Here is an 18,685-nt window from a genome sequence, read left to right as displayed (position 1 = left end):
GAGAGAGAGAGAGAGAGAGAGAGAGAGAGAGAGAGAGAGAGAGAGAGAAGATCGACGGTTCGTAGAAATATATTAAGTCACTTTACGAGCCGTAAATCTCATTGCTACAGCTACAGTTTAACATCAAGAAGGACTGCGGTAATCGTAAATAGTTGATACAATACTTCCAGACTTTCCCCCCCCCCAAATAAAATTGTACTCGCTACTCACGTTCGCTCGTCATAGGCATCCACGCGACGGCAGAATGAAAGTTCCTTCTTAGTTAAGGACTCGAAAAAGGGAGACCGAGCCCTGATCTAATCATCGCAAGATGTGACAAGCTGAACTTTACTGAGAAACTTTAAACACCCCGCCGTCCGCTCCGGTTTTAACTTAGTCCCAACGTTTTAACTTCTCCGTTACATCTCTCGCGACTTCCTTCCACCCTCGTTTGCAACTTTTCTCCGGAACTCGGACGCGTAATTACGCGTTAGATAAATATGGTTGTACACGGGGAGATGGAGGAGAGACCACCTCTGAAAAGCGACGCGACTAGCCGCATCGCAATGCGAGAAGTACACGGAACATTCTCGACACGGTCTTAACACTGCTTCTTAACAAAGAACTATTACGCCGGAATAGTATACGTGGCGCAAGCCTCATAGAAAAGGATCGAGCGTTATCTTATTACCGCAGGAATATCGGACGTTAGGTCCTCTGCGCGTCTAAACGAGAGAAAATCTTCGGTCTCTCGTGGACCGTAGGTTTCCCACCCTCGATGTGTGTATGTGTGTGTGAGCTGTTAACGCAGGCTAAGTCGCTATTCGACCTGGAAACACAATAACAGGTCTCCCTACATATAACATTTGTAAGTTGACTTTATATGATACCGCTATTGACCAAGGAAAATTAATATCGTCACGATTACTGTCTCGGGATTACACGTGCTGAGCTGCGTTACAATCAACGCCCGAATTGCGAGAGATTTAACTTTGGTGATTTTGTTACTTACTATCCGCAATTATATCTTCTGCTTGCTGTAATTAATCGTTCGTTTAAGTAAATAGCGCTCGGTTTCTCTTTGTGTACTGAAGGTAAACTCTTCGAAGTAATTTTTATAACTCGTTAAAATATTGAATTGCAAAGAAAAAACGGTGTAGTGAATGATAAATTAAGAGATTACTAGATAATTCAACTTCTTTCGTATTTAATGCCTATTCTTTTATTCCTGTATAACATATTTTATCCTACAAATTTGTAAGCGGGCACTGAAAATGAATATTGCTTTTCAAGTCCAACTTAATTGTTGCAGAAATCGATATGGGAATTATTTATCTAGAGGGCATTTGACGCGATATTGAGAATTGCGCGCTGCGTTGCGTTAGTGCATTAAATTATTACACAACATTAAATTGTTGCACCACATTAGATTAGAATATGAACGCGACGAATGCAATTTCGCGCCACAGGTCGCATTAAGCGACCTCGAGGCACGCTCGCTGCGCTTAATTAGCGGAGGCGGCGAAAGAAATTAGCTTGTAACGCTTACTTATTTAACGAGCTCGCGATTGTGCTTCGCGGTTGGCTTTCTATTTCAGTTCTTTGGTTCAGATCGATCGGCTGCTGTCCATTTTGCAGCGTAGATATCGCATCCGCGAACTTATTTGATTGATGTTCGACAAGCTTATTTTGGCGTCGCTATATTTATCGGCGATACCGCATCGTGAACTTGCACACGTTACCGTATAATATCCAGTTATGCAGTTACTCTGCATAAACGTGATACAGGATGCCCCATATTCTCGAAAATATTTTTCGCTAAAAATACTTCGCAAACAGTTTGTTGATAGATGAATTTATTATATCAACGGACATCTTTAAAAGTATAAATGAAGAAAAAAAGGAAAATTTTCAAGTTTACCTTTTTTTCAACAAGAATTTAATTTAACGGAAAAAAAGGTTTTGCTGCAACAGCAAATTTATTTGTTAAATATGGAACAACTAACGTTTTTTGCTGCGAGAGCTAATTAATTTTGCAATAATAGCAAAACATTTTGTTGCAATAGCAAACAGTTTTGCTGAACTTTGCTATTGCAGCAAAAGGTTTTGCTATTATTGCAAAATTAATTAGCTCTCGCAGTAAAAAAATGTTGGTTGTCCATATAGTAGCAAATCCTTTAGCTAAATTTTTTTCCGTGTTGGCGTTCTAAAGTCAAAAGTCAAAGAAGTTTTATTATTTATTAAAATTTCACTAAAAATTCACTAAAGAAAAATTCAATTAAAGATCAATTAGCAAATTTGTGGCAATAGTTCTAGGATCTATATAGCTATTTAAAATATCTCATGAATAAGAAACAGTGTATCACAGAAAATTGTATCAATGTATATTTATGTATGAGAAAAGAATGAACGGTTGAATACAATTTTACCACCGCTCGAACGATCAATTTATCAATAAACGGTGGTGTGCAAAATGCCCGGCGACGATTTGCATTCCGTGCAATTGCTTGGCGGCGAAACGTCCGACGCTGAAATGTCGCAGCGTATTTACGTTTCGCCGAGTTCGGCCCGCGGGCTCGTTCACAATTAAGAGTAATGTCGAGCGATCTCGCGCCGTTTGTTATCTGGGCAAACGCGTCACCATCGTCACGTACCGAGTCAAACGTTACACGAAGAATTCCCAGCGCGAATATTCATCACTATCACACTATCGCGCCGTGCGTGTGTGAAATCAGTGCCGTGAGCTTTCGGATGGATCGAAAGTTTGCGCGTAAATCCATCGGAAAATCACGCAACGGATTTGCGAGACACGTCCGGCAAACCGGAACAATTAAAACTATCTCTTTCCCTCTTTCTCTTTCTCTCCTGTTGCGGCCAGAAGGGATTCATAAATCAATTCTCGCGATACAACGCGCGGTTGTGCTTAGGGGCGAAAACGTGATTCAATTCGGCGCATAATTGTTCGCCCGGAATTGCCGAGAGTACGCGCATTCGAATTAACACGCGCCGAAGTGCCTCGTTGTGTCGTGTGTGTTTCGTTCTGATAATTCGTCCCGCACTTTCTGGCTCTCGTTCGCGTTTTACGGCATAATCGACAACGTGCGTCATAATTACCAATTATTCATAATCGCGTCGCAATTATTATTATCGCGATTGTATCCGAATTTGCGTTTGACGAAAGTGTTCTTCAATTAATACGCACGAATTTGATACACGAATAATTAAAATATCAAAATTCAACTTCTTTGAGGGATTTATTAATAAAGGTCGGTTCAATATATATTTCAAAATTTGAACAAATTTATATATAATAATAAATTTACGGATTTTGATAGAACGCACTCCCAGCCAATCAATATACATATGGATCGCGTTAACACCATCGTGAAAAAGAATCTTTGAAAAAGAATCACTTAAAATCACGTTATTGAGAAAATAGCACCTTGCAGGAAAGAGTTAACGTGCGAGAGAGAATTTTTTTCTCTTTCGTGAAACTTGCCACGTCAAAATTACCTGATTTTTATTCCAGGGTGTCGATATATCTGACTTATGGTTATCCTATGGTTATCCTACCGCCAAACACTCTGTGTATATTCCCCTTTCTCATATAAAAGTGTCGTCTCGGTGGTTCTTGGGATCTTCGGTGTGCACAAGCGCGGCGCGAGCACATATATTTCCCAAGCGGCGCTCGAGATAAAGAGTCGACCAAAGACCCGCCGAGGAAACGGCCAGTTTATCGTGCACCATCATCTTAATTTTCAGTTACTACATACATAATATCATCACCTAGCATTTCGGCCATCGATATCGCCCACGTAATCTTTATTACTTAGGAAGTATACGAAAGTACGGACCATCTTAGAAAGCGTTATCTTTTAACGACAGCGATACAGAATCGTTAGAGATTGTAATTGCAAATTTTAGACCCTGCCATGAATGCAGATAGTCTATATTTCTTATTTGTATGCAAATGCATATTTTTAATTTCTTATATGTATTTCTTAGGAATGTAGTGTATAAAAAGATATTGAGGTGATATCAAAACTTAAAACAACATTTTCTTAAATATCTGGTATGTATATAAAATATATACATGTAAAATCATTTTGTTAATTTTTTGCATAAATTATAATACAATTCGCTGTTGACACAGAACGTGCAAACAATAGTAAAACAATAGTTTTCAATCTAATATATGTCATTTATTATTATTTAAAAAATTATATTTTTTTATTCTGTTTGATTATAATGTTATAATGAGCAATTACATGAACTTTATTAATAATGGCAATGTGTCACATTATGTCATAAAATATGAATTTATGATATGTAGAGAAATTTCTCTTGCATAGAGTATGTCAGAGAAAAGACATAGAATTCAATGAGCTACAGGATAGCCTATTTTTTTGAAAGCAGAATTTCACGTCAGTGAGGTTAAGTAGCCGCTGTAAAACGCACTGTAAGCGCTTTGTGACGACACGACGTTCGGCCAAGCTTCGGCTGAAAGAAGTGCTCGGCGCGGTCGCCTGTTAAAACGTAAGCAGCTCACGAAAAGCTGCTTACGATACTCGAAATGAAAGGCAGTGCAACGCTGCCATAAGACAGAGAGAGAGTGAGAGGGAGGGGAGAGGGCGAAGGGAGAAGGGAGAGAAAGGGAGAGATAGAAAATACTTCCTTTCTGCTTGCTCGCTAAATGATGATCTGTCAGCGTGTTTCATTAGCGTGAGGTACTCACGTAGCTCGCTAATGACGCACTCGCACAAAGGGACCACAATGTAACTACGAAGTAAGGCGATTGAATTGTGCAAGTGGTGCAATGCACCACCGTTGTTTCCCTATCCCGACATCTTCGCTTTAAAACAAATCAGAAAAATGTCCTTTGTGGCATTACGGGCGATGACGTTCAATTAGAGAAATTAGTTCGCGGGGAACCGCGCGCGCGGCTGTGCCGCCGATGTCATGCTGTTGTTAGCTTGATCGCGACTGATCAAATCGTTATGGTTTACAGTTCACCCGATGGTACAGGTACCGAACCAGCTGGTCGGGGCTCCGATCGGGACTAACGTCACGTTGGTCTGCCATGTGGAAGCGTCACCTAAGGCCATTAATTATTGGACTCGAGAATCGGGTAGATAGAACAGTGCGATCAGTGTAGTTCTTGTCGTTCAATTTACTTGAAAGATAGATTACTTATCAGTCGAGAGATTTTGAATTAATCTGAAGAGTATTTTATAGTTGAGAGCATTCTGCACAGCCGAAAAATATTTTTCAGAAACTATCAGAAATTAATCTCAATTAATAGAAATATTTTTCAAGATATAAAACTTTAACTTTATGTAATGTATACTTCGATACTTAAATTTATGTATTGTATGTCTTATTAATTCAATTTTTAAAATGTATTTCTGCAGACGAAATGATAATATCTAACAGCAAGTACCTGATGACCGAAATAAAGACATCAGTGTACAGCGTGCAGATGCGACTGGTGATCATGAACCTGCAGAAGCACGATCTGGGTGGTTATAAGTGCATCTCGAAAAACTCCATCGGCGACGCTGAGGGGAACATCCGGCTTTACGGTGAGTTTCCGCGGTTAATACGTCGACAAGGACGAAAACAGGTAGTAAAGTCTTTCTATGTGAGGTGAAGTTTCCGCGCGGAAAGTCCCGGAAAACTTCGTCAGACGCAAACGACGTCGTATCGTCCTAAACTCTTTTCCCGGATTAATGCATTTATTATATATATTTCTTTAAAAAATTAGTCGGTCCAAACACAGCTCAGACAGGAAGGTAAAAAGACATGCGCACTATGCTGAATCCTGAGATAAAGCTGGAATTTATTAAAGTATTCGAATATTGAGAAAGGAGCTAAAACCCAGCAATATTAAAAGGATACTGCAATATCGGAAATTCTATTTATATACAAAAATTAATTTTTTTCGATGGTTAAATTGCACGCGCAATATATATGTTCATATGTATCTATTTTAAAATACCTTATATATTATTCACTGCAAAACAATTTACATTAAAACGGATTTTTTTCGTGTCCATTTTATTTAAGCGTGACTAACGCAAGCTTGCGAAAGCGAAAGTGTCTTTTTACGGGAGCATTGAAACAGCCCTGAATATCAGAGACATGTATTTGATTGCGGGATACGGTCGCAGTTGCACGTGTTCCGACAGCGAGAAAGTACGGCGTATCACTATGCGACTTCGCCGTTTCCATTACATGCACGATTTAATACGTCGCAATCTCGCAGGAACGATCGACGGCAACGAGCGTCTCGTGTATTACGCAATACGACGGTATTTTTCTTGTCGCCTCGTAACGATACATCGCCGTAAAAATGGCGGACGGTTAGCTTTACGTGTAGAATTACAGAACGGATGTCTGTTTCTCTACCGGCGCTACTTGCTCTCGTTTTCATCCATCGCGAACATTGAGCGACCAAGTGCAACGAGCAGCGTAAATTTTTCGTTTATAAAAGATATACAATTTTACAACTCGCAAGTACAAGATTTTATTTTTTCTTTTGTCATTTTTTTTTACATGACAGCAAAGAATGGAAGGCGATGATAAAACCGAGACTATAAAGTAAAAATCTGAGCAGAAATATTTTACATGCGCTTATATTTCTGACGCTGACCTCTCGTCGTTTTGGTAATCTCAGGAATTTATCTCGAAGAAACCGCACGACTGTTACTACAGGGATATCGGTATTTGCGAAATTAAGTTTCCTCTTGAGTTTTACTATTTAAGATATCGGAGAGACCGGTGCGCCGCGAGACAGATTGGAATTTCCGTAGTTTCTTAGCCACGTCTCCGTCGTAACCGTAAGTTATTTCACGACGCAGATAATACTGTACTCTTCTGTATAATATTTATGGAATTCGCTTCCATTGTATGTCTGCGAAATACCACCACCGACCGCCGGCGTACGTCCATGAAATACCTAAGTCAGTAATCTTCAAAATGTCTTTGCGATATCGGTTAAAACATGATTACAATCCGCCCTCTCTTCTCCCAGTGTATCCTCTTTTAACGTTCTTAAAGCCTTTAAACTACTGTTTTATAATAATAATAATTTTGCACATATCCTATAATGTAGCTGTGTAACAAAATACAAATCACAAGATATCGTAAAATTTCCTAAAAACCAACAGTAATTAAGAAAAAATTGTAATGATTTAAAATCATTAAAAATTTGTGCTGCCTTAGAAAAAAATAATCTCCAAATTGTACGTCTACGTAGAATTGTAAGATTTTTTGAAATTTCTTTACAAATAGCTTCGTCAACATCGTTCTCATTTTTTCTTTAAAATTTGAGTCAAATAATCTTATAATTTTATTAAACCTGATAACGAATAAAAAATACGTGTAATTAAAGTTAAAGCTTTGGATAGCGCGGCGATATCTCATATTGCACATCGCGACAACGCTATGACCGCAATAAGTCTTCATGAGTGGTGCCCCATAATTTTCCACTCTGATTGAACGTTACGATCCGTTTACAGCACGTATGCAGGCACCTGTTTTACTGTCGAAAAACGAATGAAAAAAGGCGCATTTTTCGCGGACGACGTGGCTCGACGCGGTGTGTCCTCTCGCCGGCGTGTCATCAGCCGTAAATGCGCCCATAACTTCCCGCTTACTTTTCTCGAAGCGCGTCCTTATTTTTTCACAGTTTATTTACCGGATTCCGCGTCACATAATTTTCCGCTTTATAGCGCGAGAGAAAATTCAGCTTTGCCGCGAACTACCCTGCGTTCCTGACACGAAACAGCGAGTGTAATCAAATCTATTTTTCGCGTCGGAATCTTCTACAATTTTTTATTTGTGATTATACGCGATTGACTAAATTACAGAAAATATAATCATTGAATGGTGAAATACTGAAGCAGATGCGGTTTCAAATGCATCTCTGAAATTATTTGACCTGTAATAAGCAACGCAAGTTTCCCTCTAAAACTATTCACGGAGTCTTGTAAAACGTTTTTCAGAATAGTGACAGCTCAATTTTAGTAACGTTAAGCGAAATGATATTTCTGTGATATATCGTTTGACGACGTATGTCCGATTCAAGCGCTATTCTTGACATTCGTCGCGGATTATAAATGACAATAGGAAATTGGTATGATATGCTTAATAAATGTGACAAATCGATTTATTATGCTCAATCCAGCACTTTTAAATAAACGATGAAATAGATATGTTGATCGAATTCCGAGCGACCATAATAATATTGCAACACAGCCTAGTACGCATGTATCCAGGATTATGTCTGTTTTTGGCATTAATTTTGCTTATTCACAAAGGACGCGATGTGTAATGCTCACATTCATGCGTTATTCATACGCTTCACTATTTTATGATCTTTTTTAATAAATAATTCAATGTGCGCCTGTAATTTTTGCTTAATATTTTTTAAAACATTTTGCAATATTTGGTACGTTTCCTATTCGAAATGGGACAGAATAAATAATATCGGTATTTCTTCTTATCAAATTAGCATCTTTATGGAAAGCAACTTTTATAATTTGCCTAAAAATTATTATATTATCACTATTATTATATTGTCGTGAGATTCACACTCCCATATTATTGCAGCGAAAATTCTGCACGTCGCGCGATTGGAGCTAAATTCCAGCCGAGTTATTGATGAGAAGCGTGCATAAAATTACGAATTCACACGCGACCGTGCAATCCGCATCTGCATCCCTGTGAGCACGCCGGAATACCGCAACACAGATGACCAAAGGCATAAGGGAGATTAAAATAGTCGGGAAATGTGAAATTACTCTACTAGAATCTCATAAAATAGTAATGGTATAACGTACGTGTAAAACTCCTTTGTCGCGACTTTTCAATAAAAAGAATTCCACCGCGGTCTTCAGTTTTATCTCTTTATCGTAGCACGAATAAAACAGCGTAACAAGCTGGACAAAACCGGGCCCGATATCTGCGAGTTAACTACCCCCGCCAGCTTGCGAGCGCGCGTGCAACCCTAATGACGGCAATTTTATCGCGCTGTCGTGTAAAGAGCGGGTATACGCGAGAAGGAAGCTCGCGATGTTATCCCGGCGTGTTCCAACTTCTCGTTGAAGTCACGCGATCAGATAAACTCGAAGGATTAACCGTTAAACCGCCGGTGTAAACGGGGCGCGAAGAGCCAGAGTGAAAAGAGCGTGCGCTGTCTACGCCGCGAGGGGGTGGTGCGGCAGATTTAAACGCGCCGTGCGGACGGGGACGAGGACGGATAAGCTATGGAATGTACGAGGACAGCGGCGGCATGTTGAAGCGTCATGTCGAGAGCCGAAAGTCCGCGAAACAATATCCGAGCTTCCACCCTCCCGCCTGACCGCGTCGTACCGGTTTTTCGTGTCCTCTTTTCCGCCGTTCTTCCGGGGATGTTCTTGTCACAGATTGCGCGCGGTCGGGATTATGGATTTACTTTGATAAATGAGGACTCGATATCCGAGGCGTAACTCCGGGATGAAGATCGCGTTGCTTTAAATTATATAAGTCTACGGGTTTGATTTCTCCCGCGAGATACATTATACAAGAGTATCTTCGGTATTTGAAACTCTCTTACCGTACCCTGTAGCGTGTCACAATCTAGGGGATGAGTCCATATTATATTAAATAATCAATACTATTTTTGTTATAAAAATTGTATCACAGATCCTCCTAATAATTTGAAATATTAGAAATATTATTGTAGTGCTTAAAACTTTCGGTCATAGTTCCAACTTATTACGGAAGAACATGAAAGATACTATCTTTTCGTAAAAAAAAACAGCAGTATTTTTTTTTAAGTATTAAAAGTTAATATAAGTAATTTTGAAAACTGTTCAACATTTTCTAGGTATCGCTTGCGTTTCCAATAAAGGCTTCTTCTAAATCAGGCGGTACAAGTTGCCCCCCGTCAAAAAAGCGCTGCGAAACAATAGCGAAGATCGTCGGGGCATCACGTCTTCGGTTAAAAGACCGTGAAACAATATCTAACCTGGCCGCCAGCCCGCCGTTATCTCTCTTCTTGCTCCCGTCATCCTAGCCCCGCGTACTCCCGTGTCTCGTATTAGTTATCGTTTATATCAGCCGGCCAGACAAAACGCGCCGTCCGGAATTGGGTGAGCCATCTGTTGCCAGACATGATCGATAAAAGTCTGCCAAGTGTTATCAGTGCTAAACTGCTATTTAGACGGGCTGCCGCACCCTCTTCCACTTCTACTTCTTCTTATACTTCTTCTAACCACCGGTCTACCGCAACCTGTCTCTTCGTTCACAGCTGTATACGGGGTGTCGCGGACTTACCGAGATCAATTTTATTCCCGAAGGAATTATTTTGCTCGCTGTATAGTCGATTTTTGTCAAACAAAAAATCTAGGGCAGATTTAATTGCAAACATGCTTTATTGCGACAAAAAAAGATCTCCGCGCGTTTAAATTCGAGTATAATAATCGTGGAATTTTCCACGCAAGGCAATGGTGAAATTTTTGTGCAGAGAATTTACGTCATATCCGGATTAAATTTATTAGCAATATTGCTGAGTGGAGTTGACCAAGCAAAAGGAAAATTAGGATGGAAGCTGCGCCTCGCTGCACGGTTTGAGCGCTCCGTAATGAGTAAGTAGCAAAATGGCCAGCAGAGAGCACACCTAATTCAATATCATTGAAACACGATCTTGTCAATTAGCTCTGTGATTTTGGTATTTAGTAGCTTCGTCGAAGCTATATATAATCAATATAGGAGTTAGACATTCTAATGTTACGCGAATCCGATTACGTTAATATAATTCCGCTCGGATAACAGGGCACCTCCAACATTTAACATTTAATCAAATCTCACCAATTGTATTATAATTAAACATTAATCGCGATCTTCCAATAAACCTATCGGTTTTTCATTGATTCTGAAGTATATATTATTAATTTATATATGTCACGGAAAATATAATCTGGAAACGACAGATATACCCAACACCTTAGGTATATTTAGGAAGAATTACTTAATAAATGCCAGTAATTACGAAGCTCTCAATAACGCTTAATGTAGATAGAATTTCAACATATTGCAAGAATTATCAGAGCCGTATACATAGAACTTATAGCGCGGGAAAATTAGCTCAATTATTTCCTAAAAACGAGCAAATCATACCGATTGATCCCCTAACGTGCGAGAGATAATGGTGTCTCATATCGCTGTATATATCCTTCCCTCTCCCTTCCCCGCAACATCACGTTTCCTACTATCACGTATCGACTTGCTCATCATTCGCTCGTTGAATTTCAATGGAACGTGCCGCGGATATTAAGCATCGCTGAAAAATACGCGAGAGATGTCAAAGACAAGGATGTATATCAAGAGGAAGTTCGTGTGATAAATTTTAAAAAAATATATATATATATCTCACTTCGAAAAAAGAATTTCTGGAGATAAAAGAAAAAAAGGAGGAACCGAGTCGATTCGTTTTCCATTGCGCGCACACAATGGCATCGCGCGAAATTCCAAAAAAGAATTCTCACTTCACTTTTATTCGCCTCGCGTGTGTCGAATGACGGTCGAGCGTAAAAACATCACGCGATACCCACCATCGAGGTTCTGCACATGCGGAAAAAAAATGATATCTACTCACGCCGGATCGCGCCGACTACTGGCTGACCACAGTTGAAATAATGTTTCGACGATCGTGCCTTGAATTCGATAGCGAAGAAACTGCAAGCTTGGCGCTCTCGTTGCACGTGCGTAACACAAGTATCGACAACTCTAATGTTCTTCACATCGACTCGACAACTTGTAAAAAGACCGTTTAATCCTCGCGTTCATTACTCGCTTCCTCTCCTTCTCGTTCGGCAATTTGTTCAAAACTTAACAAGAATGAGAGGGATAACTTTGGAAGAATGACAAACAGGGTTTAAATTCTGAATTACTTTTTAGATAATTGGGAAAATTCTCGAATAGTATATTCTATTGTAATAGGATAATCGACACTATTCAGAAAAATGATGCAGCTCTTTTTTCTTATTATGTTACAGATATGGAGCTACCTAAATATCCCAAAAAGGCCGGCGACCGGCGATCAGACGACGACGCGGGCGACTCGATCGGTGATCGCGATCACAGATTGAACCACGTGCATCAAGGATCCCTGAGGGAAACGGGATCGACCCTGGAGCCAGCCTTCGACGCGGACGACAATTCGGCGTCCACAACGTCAAGAGACAACGCGCCGCCGGCGACGATCGGCATCCTCCTGATCGTGCTGCACCACTTGCTCGCTTCGACGTAAGATAGACGTAACCTATTTACCCTTAAACGCAAACTACGTTTACCACGAGCTCGATTCGCTAACCTAAGGAGACTGCGAGATAGCGGCTGAGTAGCTCCGTTGCCTCGCGTTCTCGGCAAATCCACGACATTATTGCCGAATCTCGATATCGATATCACGAAACGATATTGACGGAACGTTAATCACAATATTTTATACGGAATTCGATTATTGTGCGCTGTACTTAATGGTACGAATACGTCCGAAAATATAACGAAGCTTGCTCTAAACCGTTGCACGAAATTCTTCTGCAAAAATCAGAAGGTAAAATTGACGTCTCAACTAATATTTCAATCTCTGGCGTGATATTTTTTTATCAATTCAATTTTTTTCTAATAAAAACACAATTATGTTTTCATTATTTAATTTATACGTGACAAATGGCGGATTAAAATTACATATGCGGATTCGGAGTCTCTCAACGTCAGCTATATGCGGTAATTAAATACTGCCAGCTCGCATTTTGATGATAAAAAAAAATGCATTTCGTAACATTCAAATGTGACATGCGAAAACGAATGTTAATAATAATGTCCGCATTCACATAGAAATAACGGAAACTTTGCAAGCTCAAAAAGCACTAAATTAACGAGCAAAATGTTAAATTATGTTGTGATACACGTGTCACATAGACGGAACAAACCGACTGCTAGCGTACGACAGTGCGTTGCAATATGGATTACTTTTATATTTAAAGGAAATATTTATAATAAAGTGTATTTTAGTTATCCCCATATATCTTGGAAACATTATGAGGTCTACCATTCCACTTTTGACAATAACTTACAATTAGATAGCAGAAAACAGATTTATTCTTCTTTTCGTAAAATTACAAATGTAATTTATTGAACTTGAATACTTATTATAGTAAATTAGTAATTTATTGAACTTGAATACTTATTATAGTAAATTAATCTTGCACCTCAAAAAATTAGTCACTAAAAATACATTTCAAAGAAATTTTTAAGAAATCATTATTTTTATTATAAAATAACCGACATTATTTACATTTTAAAAACTGCGATTTCTTTTATATAAAAGCAGTCCATATTTCGTACGGCATCGATCCAACATGGCCGCTCTTCCGCTCAACGCTCGTGAAAATTAACAGCCTAGCGAATATCGACGAAACGTTAACGGCAGACCGAAGATCGTGAAATTTTGTTCGCGTCGTCATTGTCGAGCTACGGTTACCGCGATTCGTCTACGGTTTAACGAGATATCTCGTTAGTTTACCGTGTCTCCACGCCACCAATGACATAATTATTAAATCGCCAGTTCTTTTTAATTCGCGTCCGAAACGTCAGATCGTGGGCGAGACGGTTACACACAAAATCAATTACATAAATGTCGTTCACGTCGAATGGTCACCGACGCCGGGGAGGAAGTGCTGCTCCCGAGAACGACTGCCGCGTTCGAGAAATCGCGTGTTTAATTAACACGTGAATTTCCATCGAGCAAATTTCACATTAGACGCGATCGAGTGGAACGAACTGTAAGTATCGACGTCTGATCCAACGCTGATTTTGCAGGATCGAGAAGCGAAATGCCGGACCTTCCACTCGAGTGAGTTCGTAACGCGATACGCCTCGTATCCGCGGAAAATACAATTTCACATTGCGTATACACTTATCGAATCTTTAAACAGAGAGACATTTCTGAATTGTGAAAAAAAGAGTGTCCGCTTTCCTTTATACGTTGCGCAGTATCTCTCTGTATCACCTATGTTCGATATTTCTCTGGAGAAAAAACATTAACGCGTATGACAGAGCGGTAATTGAAAATTTTCTCATTAACATATTCATGCGCGAGCAATCGAAATAATTTTAACGGCAATTTCATTATTAAACATCGATCGATCCGTATGACAGAGACGCCTGTCTTTTCGACATCCATTAGATATTACTGAGACAGCTACGGCGTTTTAATTTCTTCAACGCGCAACACGGATATTTCGTGTAGTTTTACTCTCGGTTTATTCTATCCTGAGAATATAACATATTGCATTTGTGTGAATCCGCATCGGTCCAGAATATATACTATCAAGCGAGAGAAGGTTTTCCATTCTTATGCCACGATAAGAATTTCATAAGAAATCGGCGAAGAAATACCGATATATGCTTCGAGCAAAAAGTAGAAAAATAAAATTTTCTATATAAAACGATGCTTTGTAAATAAGCTAACTGCCGAACTTGATCGTCGGGAATTAAATCTTGGACTATAAATATTCGATCGAATCGAACGAGAATCTTCGCATATCAAGTGGGAGTGCGAAACAATAGTGATAAATAAAATTGCTGTCACCTTACACCGACGTTACAAACAAATATTGTTGAAACTGATCTCATTTTCTGCAAAAATTGCAAGCTATTTGATAAAAAAACTTTCCCAGGAATTATTATATTACTCTCATTATATAAGATTGAAGATCATGCTTTTACTTTTATTTTCCAGCTAAACTTTTCATATGTCTCACGTTAATGTTAGAACTAATTTATAATATAATACTTATGTGATTCACACGCGTCCATGTAGATTTTCCGGAAATTCGCGGTTTGCCGAAAATGCGATGGCTCGGTAAACGATTTTTTATACGTAATTTCGGCCCAGTTACAACGGAGGCGCGCAGACGAAAACGAAAGTGAGAGATAATTACTCGTCCCGATTAGGAAAAACGTGCCAAATGTTCGCCTTCATTATTCTTTTCTTATTTTAAGAAATTTACCATTTTATTTAAAACGGCTCATTATAAATATCGGTATTCCAAGGGTCCACATATCGCTTTTCTCAAGCTCCCGAATCTAATCTTAGATATTCATGTTGTTGTTCAAGCGGTTTTTCTATAAATGGCACCGGCGTCGATCTTGCTCGTTTTGAGTTGGCGACATTTACGGAGTTCTCATACTTTGGAAATGTTTATATATGAAGACAACTAAAGCTACGAAAGAACGATCTATCCATCTTTTTGTATAAATGTATATATACTTTCGAATTGATATTAATTAATCCATTGATAGTTAAATCTCAAGTCCTGTAACCCTGGTTTGTTAAGTATTAGATTAAGATTCTATAACTTTATTGTGTAAATTACGGCACAAAAGGCTATTTCATTCTCTAGGGAGAACTTTAGAATCTTATTTCTCAGTTTTGACAAAGGCACTCAGGTCCTTTCACATAAAAGTCGTCCATTTAATAGGACAATGAATAATGCCGGTAGACAAAAGGATGCGATGCTTTAATAACGACAACACTTTTGCTACCGCTCGTTGTCGACGGCGTTGTCAATTACGTTATCCGACAGTCGCGTTGTGGAATGGACGATTAACGCGTATGGAGGTTAAATATTTTATACTTGTGAAGTACGAAGAATAGCGCACGGTCTGCCAGCATGTAAAACGTTTTCACAGAGGTATAATAATTGTATGATAAGATAAAACGGCTCGTTTCTGATACCTTCTTTACGTGACATTAAATCACAAGTATTGTTGTTACATCATCAATAGTTGTAATAAATATGATCACGGAGAATTTGTTGCGTCATTGTAATAAGAACTAATAATATATGCTTTGTTCTGATCATATTGTACATTTGGGATATATATATAGATAGATAGATAGATAGATATTCTTCTTTGTTACAAAATTTCAATCGTGGTTATATGTTCCATATGTCAATGAATATATTAATAAATTCAAACACACAGGATTAATTATGCAATATATCGTCAGATAATTCTTAAAAAAAAAAGCACTAGTATTACATCCATAAAAATCACAATTATAAATTTAGCTAATTCACATTTCGCTATTTCACTTGAATTCACGTATTTCTGTTAAATCTAATCATGAATATATAAGCTCGTGGAACACGTGACTATCCGAGCGTTTTGTCGTCAAAGGCTTGAGAGGCTAATTTCTGTACAGCTATCATACTATCGATCGTCATGGTACAAGTCGAGGAGTGCTGTCGTGACACCGGGTATCAGTGTCATACCATCCTGATCGTGAATATATTTCATATTTAATGTCACGTGGAAATGGGTCAAAGCGTCAATCGCCATCAAGGCACAGCACGATTGTTTCGTTATTTATTCGTAATTGGGCCTCTCGTTATAGTCACAATAAGTGAATGTACATGCCTGTTTTGCGTGTGTGCCTGCGTATGCGTGTATATGCGTATGTGCCATGTGAGAGAAACATCGCGATGTCTAATTACTATTAATGGAAAGCGGGAAAACGTCTATGTGTAGATTGTGTAAATTACGGAATAGGATTTATCGAATTGTTGATCGTAGGTGTGTTTATATATATACAAGGGTTATATAATAAATATATATATATATAAATATATCTAAAGCGTAAGTCGGAAGTAAGAAAAATAAAAATCAAATTATAATCGAATCGGCCTTTGCGCGTTAGGGCGGATAATGCGAGTTTTTATGACTCAAAATTGTCGACAAGTTCTGTTGATCAATCATTGTTGATTATCGTTTAGAAGAATGTTATAGCTGCTTTTTAAAAATGAGTCGACTATTCGTCACCCCGTAAATCATCCTTATCATAACGGAACGACAAGAGATATAGTCAAGAAATAATAAAGATTATACGTATAACACTACGTTGTACAATATATCATTCGACAGATGAAAAAAGATAACGCGAAAATATCTCGATTTGGTTCTTCATGATTTGCAATATTAATTTAAAACGAGTTACAAAAACGATGTACAGACGGAGAACAACAAAATTAATGCTGCAAGAACACTATTTCAGTTTTACCTTTAAATTCATTAAATGTTAACTTTATTTTTCAATGCAATTTAATTTGACAAATTCGAAAATCGAAGAGAAGAATAGTATAGTAATGTTAACTGATTGCCCATGTAATAAGTTAAATTCTTAAACAAATTAAATTCATCTATATTTGACGAGGTCTCGGCAGATTTTGATCCGTGCATTTTTATACGTGACATACATATAAAATGTGTAAAGAAATATAATACGACAGAAATTGTTCAATTTTTCAAGACATGTTTGAAAATGTTTGCGCGGTTAAAGGGTTAAGACGACGCAAGGAGCGACGCGTCGCGAGTTAACATATCATTTAACGATTCAAGCATGATTTCGTCACGTTTTACTTACATATCGGTGAAAATCTCCGTGCGCTTTGATCGTTCTCGTGGATTTCCGATCGCTGGAATTCATCAACGAGCTTCGCGCATATGGGAGCGCATAGAAGTACCGATATATTCAACGCCTTTACTTAAATTGCTAAAGTAAAAGGTATTGGATGTCGAGCTGAGCATGCTAGACAGTATCGATACCCTTGCATGTGTCGAACTTATCGATACTTTTAAGCGTCCCTATACGCATCATATCGCTCCAAGACGGTCCACTTTGTCGTATCTGAAACAATGTAAAAAGTGCTTTTAGTACGATTAGAGTCGAGGCGTAGAGAGAGCTCGTGCGTTACCGATTTTCTTTTGAGCTCGATCGTGCTGACTCTTTTGAGAAAGACAGAATTAATCGGCGATACGGAAAGGACGGCTAGCCTTTAAGAGGGACGTTTCAACGCTGTCCTCGTACGAGTGGCCTGACCTTAATATATTTTGCACTATGTATACATAGATATACAGAATGGCGACCTATTCCTTCCCACGAATACATCCCTATTGTGAATACTACCGTCTTCGACCCATCCTCCGCCCTTCCCCACCGCCCTTCCCCAATCCCTACCGTCCTCCTCGAAATGAAAAATGTTTAGTCAACGGCGGCGCATCGCACACTCTACAATAATCTCACGCGCGTGCATATGTTATATAAATACACGATATACGTACGATTAATGATATGCATTCCTGTGCGTCGATGTAATTAATTACTGTCCCCCCTCCCCGGTAATACCCCAAGTATAAAACGCAACTTGTACCAAGCCAAGCCACGACTTATCGAAATATTGTCGCCAACAGAGGTATATACATATTATATATATATATATATAGACGAATAAAGAGACGATTAATGTACATCGTAGTCATTATCATTTGATGTCTTACCTCTCTTAATCGACAAGTAGGTTGCCTGAAATTTGCTGGGAAGAAATTAAGGATATAAATTCCTAGGATAATAAAGGATAATAACTTGATCATCTTTTACGCGTACATCTTAGCTTACAAGTTAGCTAATCATACGGTAACGAACTTAATTTTGTTTAATTATACTTTATATTGATTTTATGATATTCACGATGGATCGATAATCGATACCACAAAAGGAATTAATATTGGAGTCCCGCGCGCGAGACTGTTGTTCAGAAGATTGATAGAAGTAATCGATATCCTGTGCGGGTAGAGAAGCAACGGCATTACTATG

At 38.7% G+C, this 18,685-nt stretch overlaps 1 protein-coding gene across 2 annotated transcripts in view; it reads left to right on the top strand.

Moving 5' to 3' along the window:
* LOC112457942 (lachesin-like) overlaps positions 1–18,339 on the top strand; it is a 128,060-nt gene extending 109,721 nt beyond the window's left edge. For both annotated transcript variants that reach the window (XM_025021288.1, XM_025021280.1), the window contains exons 7-9: positions 4,988–5,107; positions 5,391–5,561; positions 12,021–18,339. In XM_025021288.1, coding sequence (XP_024877056.1) covers positions 4,988–5,107; positions 5,391–5,561; positions 12,021–12,274 — 545 coding nt within the window. In that variant the 3' untranslated portion in view covers positions 12,275–18,339. The remainder of the gene's footprint in view (positions 1–4,987; positions 5,108–5,390; positions 5,562–12,020) is intronic.
* The last annotated feature ends 346 nt before the right edge of the window (positions 18,340–18,685 follow it).

Source organism: Temnothorax curvispinosus, unplaced genomic scaffold, assembly GCF_003070985.1.
Source record: "Temnothorax curvispinosus isolate PA1 unplaced genomic scaffold, ASM307098v1 QBEX01000740.1, whole genome shotgun sequence".
Classification (NCBI taxonomy): domain Eukaryota; kingdom Metazoa; phylum Arthropoda; class Insecta; order Hymenoptera; family Formicidae; genus Temnothorax; species Temnothorax curvispinosus.
Note: the sequence above shows the minus strand (reverse complement) of the source record. Positions and strands in the feature narration are given on the sequence as shown.